The sequence below is a fragment of the Fusarium falciforme genome, chromosome 13 (genome assembly GCF_026873545.1).
Source record: "Fusarium falciforme chromosome 13, complete sequence".
NCBI lineage: Eukaryota > Fungi > Ascomycota > Sordariomycetes > Hypocreales > Nectriaceae > Fusarium > Fusarium falciforme.
The window spans coordinates 1,194,805-1,200,804 of record NC_070556.1 but is presented as its reverse complement, the minus strand read 5'-3'; the positions used below and the strand labels follow the sequence as shown (position 1 = coordinate 1,200,804).

Here is a 6,000-nt window from a genome sequence, read left to right as displayed (position 1 = left end):
TTATAGTCTCTCAATGTTCATGCCGAGCTTCTCAAACTACTTGTGGAAGAGCAGGCTCGGAGTGCGGATCAGGGTAAACCTGTCTTTGTCACCCCTATAGGGAGTAAGGTCTGAGACGTAGCCCATGTCATGTCAGGCGGCAAAGTTAATATGCTTGCACTGGGCATTATCGGCGTAGAGGTAGAGGATAGCTTTGAGCTTGAAGTCGGCATTTTCTCTAGTTCGCCGGCGTCGACAAAGTCGGCGAGGCCATAAGAGCTATTAAAGCCTGCGACAAAGTACGAGAGGGAACGCTTTTCAGCACCGCAGGGCCCGTTCTTCCAGAGGAACTTAGACAAGCCCACGAGGTTAGCGTAGACGCGCACCATGACCTCGCAGCTTTCGAGTCCCTTGCGGCGGAGGCTGCGCTTGACGCTGTCGATGAGTTGCTGCACAGCTATGCTGCCGCCCTCTTCTCCCTTTTCTCCCACGCCGACAGTGTTCGTCAAAAACATAGCTGTCCCCGCCAATGACGACGAGGGCGCAAGGGTTGCTCTCCTGGCCGCGGGCGAGCTTCTCAATATCGCTCTCTTCCCTCGCGCTCCTCTTCGTAGTCGCTCTTCAGGCGGCGGTAGTTTTCAATGAGGACCTAATACTGGTCTAGAATCTCGGGGAGGACGTCATTGCTCCGATACGCGGCAAGCTTGTCAGCCGCCCCGTTGATTATCTCATCAGGAAGCATGGTCGCGACAGAGGACCCTTGGTGATCGGCCCCGCATCGCTGGTTGATGCGCAACCAATCTCACAATATCGACGCTATGAATGCTGGCGCAAGCATTCGTAGCTGATGATGCTCTGCTAGAAATGCTCAGGGAGAGACAAGATGATGTTGTCGTCGCTGCTGATGCAGAGCCTCTCCCGAACTATTCTCCCAGATGGATAACTATAAGAGGCCGAATTGACTATCTAACGGGAAATGCTTGTACCCTATATGAGGTATGTCCTGAAAAATTCGGCTCTGCCCCTCCTTTCCCCTCTCCCTTCCCCCTCCTCCCTTCCCCTAGGCGTACATGGCAACCCCCCTTCCCCCCCACCCGCCCTTTTCGCTCTCCCTTCAGCTTGGCAAGCGCATATTCGCAGAAGACATGTACTGATCCCAGTAGGCCTTAATTACCCAATCGAGGAAAGCTGCCCATTGACGTTCCCACTCATCCTTAATGCATCTATACTCTTCGGTCTCAAGACAAGCATGCTCAATACTCCAGAGAATGAGTTGTCGGCAGCCCGACAGACTCATATCGGACTTGCCAACCAGGACTTGGTAGAAGTCGTGAGACAGAGAAGACCTTTGTTCAGCGTCAGTATGGGTAGAAATATCGGGGAGCTCTTCCTTATCTGTCTCACTCACCTGAACAGCGTTCCGTTATCGGAGCTAATGGTGCAATGTACATTGTTCGCCAGGAGCGGATACATGACATGTTGACTGATGCGCCCGGCAAGTCCCAGGATCTCGTTGGATATAGGACATAGTTCGAGGCAGACACCCTCATCCTTCATGCGTTGCATGATGTAAGGGTGGTTGATGAGGGCAAACCCGTGGCCGATCCGCTTCGACCCAAGATTCAGTGCATGGGACAAGTTGTCATCCTCGTCCGCGATGGTCTCGCCGCAATGGAAAAGGAAAGGAATGTCGATACCGGCCTCCTCACACCTCCTCTTGAAGCCAAGGAGCTCCGGGACAAACGCCTGTAGGGGTTTCCCCTTGGATTCTTCGCCGACGAGGTCGAAGCCTGCAATCCATCCAGGCCACTCGAGTTTGAAACTGAAGCACTCGCCAAGTGCCTGTGCGATTGCTTCTTGGTTGAATGACCGTGGCGTACAGTAGATGACTTTGACACCACCAAAAAATTTGCCCTTGCTTGACATTTCGTTTTGGAAGGCCCTGACCTCGTCGATGATGAGTTCCATGATCTGTCGGTTCCCAGAGGAGCTCGAACCATCATCGTCGTACAGCTAGTTGCTCTGCATAAAGTTGACTCGGATCTCGGCATAAAGGATGTTGTCCGACACCAGGTCTTGTAGAAAACGCCGCATGTAGGCCGCATAGGCTTTCCTATAGTTGATGAGGCCTTTCATCATCCTCGTTCGCCCGTTGAACTTTTCCCAGATCCTTTTTCCCCCGAATATCACGTCAGCTCTATACTCTATCCAGGTTCTCGATTTCTCATTCGTACAAAGAACTTATCCCGTATAAAGGAAAAGGAAGGGAAAGGGAAAGGTGGTGACTCACCCATCTTGGCTTTGCAGGCAATTATGCGCCTCACCCTCATGAAACATGAGCTTGTTGGACAACCACTCGTCAGCAGTAGACTTTTCATAATGTGCGGGGAACTGCCGGAGGCAGTCTTGGAACTTCATCCATCGCCGACCCTTGCGTTCGCCATGGAACAAATTGCCCAGTGGCTCATCGTTCTTCGTCGCAAGAGAGAATTGGATTTCGCACTGCTCAAAGCTTTCGGAGTCGTTGTCCGGCGTGAGGCGCAGGTCACTCGAGATCCACATGCCGTCCATTTCCTTTGCTATGTCAAGTAACACGTGGGGTTGCAGACAAGAGTTGAAATGGATGTGCAAGTGACTCCCTTTGGGCATTTGCCGCGTGATGCGGAACAAAGCAGTGTCCTCTATGAGAGGTTTGTTGGACAGGAAATGGTCGCCCACGAACCTAGAATGCAACTGACCACCGTATCCCTTTCGGCGAGTCGCCGTGTTAAAGACGTTGACCTGGTCTTGATGCCTCAGCCATTGGATGATTTCGTTGGCCCGTTGTTCCTCTTCCGTCGCGTTTTGGCGACACTGATGTTCGAACCCCATTTTTTCTTCGTTCGCTTTGATACTGCTATGCTTTTTCCGGTACTCGTCCAGTGCTTCGTCGGATGCCCGGGTCATGACTTTAGGAGCATTCGCCACCTCAGATCGGTGGAGATGAGCTTGTCCGTTCTGAGCCATAGTGTACGGTGGTGTGCGAATTGGACGTGGGTGGTGTGGTGTGGTGTGGTGTGTTGTGTGGATGCGCGCGCTGGTTATTTATCGATAGCGAATCTTGGTTTGGAGTTGGACGAGAAGAAAAATCTTAATGCTTTAAAGAAGAAGAAGAAAAGAGGAGCGGAATGAGATTTCCCGTGGGTAGTTATGAAACGGACGGAACCGGTTTATATAACCAGAGCCGAGATGGAGAGAGTGTAAGTAGGTAGAGTCTGGCTTGGAGAATGCCTGAGTGGATACCCTACCTGGTTCCTGCATGAGATGAGGTGTTTTCACCGTGAGGGCTTATGAGCCAAAATCGTATGGTTCCCTCTCGGGGGCTTATCTTGAACGGGCCGCGAATGAGCGCCTTGAAGTAATGCCTGGAAGTAGGATAACGCATAATGAACAGAGTATAACTTTATTCTCTTCTGGTTGGCCGGTGATCCGCAATATAATGTCCGACTGAATCTCGATTAGCGACCATCGAGACCTGCGGCATCTGGAGTCTCTGAGAACCTTGCTTTGCCGGTGGATGGCATGGAGATCTAATAACGGATGGAAAAAAATAAATAGAGGAGATAATCGGCCCATAGGAAGCAGTTGCGTGTTTGCCTTCTCCATATAACCTACCCCCATTATCAATAAGGAGAAAACTGGGCAGTATAGTCTGGGGTCTGGGAGCGAGGACATAGCATAGTGGACCCTGCTTCCATCGAGATCAAGGCTACCCCTAGCCTTCACGGCCTTAGGCCTTATGTTAGCATATAGTCAAAACGATAATGCTTAGTTTAAAGTAAGCACTAGCGCTATATAAAGTGGACGCCTATATACCAGGGAGGGGCGTTGGATTTGCCTAGTGTCTTTCGTACTTCCCTCGCCCACTAATGGTTACCGCGCAGTACTGCCCCCTTTACTATTGGAACCATAGCATTGAAATAAAAATGCTCGGGCTAAGGCTTACGTCCTAGCTGATATCAATCGGGAGGAAAAGTGGCTAGCTCGGCTACCCTTCTAGAAGGAAGGTAGTATAGGAGTGTAGTGGCCTAGGATAATCGTGGCGGGAAAGCATTGGATGTAAGTCTCGGATGCTTATGAAGACGGCAGGTTTCCTGTTCCTAAACGCAAAACTGCAGGCGCGTGCTTGTACCTTAGGAGAATGGCGATACCCTCTCAGATGATGGATGGGCATATGACACTCGAATGTAATTCTGACTAATAAAAATAGCTACTGGTACTTAGCTCACCTATTCTTATACCGCTCGTTATGGCTTACTTGCCTCGTAAACGGGGGGAAAGCTAGTATGCCATGAAGGATGATTGGGTGAAGAGAGGCCGGAGATGGCTGACTCCGGCGAGTTATTAGTGTTAGACGCAATAATCACCATGACCTGCCCCATCTGGCGTATATGAGGACTCGACCTTGTTGGCAAGTGGCAAAGGGTCTCTAGTCATGCGAGAGAACATGCCTGCCTCCTCCGTCTGACTCGCCTATACTCAAAGACGGCCATTAATGCCATCCAGATTAAGCCATAGCCATGATTGCCCTCTAATATATACACATCATGGCTATGACGGGCTTCTCCTACCGCATATTACCTTCTGTCTTAAGTAAGGGCCGAGTCAGCATACTGCCTTTCGGCTAACGTTGGTTGTTTCAGAGGCGCATGAGGGTTAGTATGCGTAGCTCCGTATTATAGTCATCAGGTTAACCCCGTAAGATACTAACGACTAACGCGGCAGATTCAGTGAGGCAGCTGACTTCTCTAGCGGTAGACTAGCTATTATGGAGTTCTAGCGCCTATAGGGTAAATTAGGATGACCTAGTATTGGCAGCATCTCTTGGTTGTGTATTCTATGTGAGTGGTAAGATAGCTGGCTGTGTGTTTTGTTCAATTTGCTAGGCAGGTATCTCTCTAGGTAAACAATCACTTAGGTCTAGAACCAAAGGTTTCTCACTAGATATCTATAGCTAAGAGATTCACGATGATTTTATTCAAGTTTATAGTTACGTTATTAGATATATTATGATGATTACTCATTAAAGATTGCCCTCACATCTCATACCATTCAAAGCCCTAATTCCACAAAGCCCTACCGTACCAATACTTAACTTATCGCGTTGATAAAGGCTATCCCCCTTCACCAGGAGGGTATACTGCTGCCACGCACTCGAGAGGGCGGCGGCCTATGACTCTCCTGTTCTTGACCTCCATATTATCTGCAGAGAGAAATAAGCGATAGCCTCCCGAGGACTCTAAAGGCACAAAAGAACATCTACAAGTATCCTCATGACATACGAGTAAGACCCACCGGAATTAGCCCTTACTTCGAGCTGCTCAACGGGGGTCGTACCTCCTAACCAGGGCCGCGGGAAGGGATCATTTTCTTAGAGCTAATATCTATTAATAAGCGATATGGTTAAAAGGACTAAGGTTCCTTCACTACCCTTCATAGATTTCTAACCCCTCTTTGTAACGGTCTAAACACCCACTTACTATGCGCATATATCTTTATATTCGTCCCTGGCCAGGGTCCCGACTATTCGTCTATTACGTCTGGCCTTCAATGCCTTCCTTTTAAAATCATCGACCGCATCCTAACCCTTGGCCATTACGGGCGACGTTATCTAGTTGTCCTCGTATATTGCGGTGATGCACTTGGCGCTATCGCGAACTAGCGTCTCTATCGATACTATGCACTATTCTATGTTTCCTCAAGGTCTCACGACAAGTTTAGACTTAACCCTACTGAGCTTATCTAGAGAGAAATTCAGGCCGGTGCTATCTTTCCTAAATCCAGGTCTATGGTTGTCTATAGAGACGACCGACTCATAACCATCGATGTATCTCCTATTATTATGGCTACCTATCATGGCTATATTGACGTAATAGCGGCTATCTACGCACATCAAGATAAAACGGCACGGATTCTTGCGGATCGGCTTCATGCTATGCTAGATCTACCTTCTTACCTCCCTCCTAAAGGCTTATTAGCAGC

The 6,000-nt window shown here is 49.3% G+C and overlaps 1 protein-coding gene and 1 pseudogene across 2 annotated transcripts, besides 1 other annotated feature; both read right to left on the bottom strand.

Annotated features, from left to right (window-relative positions):
• On the bottom strand, positions 1-494 carry NCS54_01484000 (Hypothetical protein; the record flags this gene model as incomplete). The annotated part of the gene is made up of 2 exons (XM_053159964.1): positions 1-36; positions 93-494. 2 exons carry the CDS (start codon positions 492-494, stop codon positions 1-3), a joined length of 438 nt encoding a protein of 145 aa, XP_053015939.1.
• A 599-nt stretch (positions 495-1,093) lies between these two features.
• NCS54_01483900 lies at positions 1,094-3,054 on the bottom strand (annotated as a pseudogene). Its single transcript has 3 exons — positions 2,270-3,054; positions 1,388-1,921; positions 1,094-1,325 (listed from the first exon to the last, which is right to left on the bottom strand).
• Positions 1,094-3,054: a sequence feature.
• Positions 3,055-6,000: the final 2,946 nt, after the last annotated feature.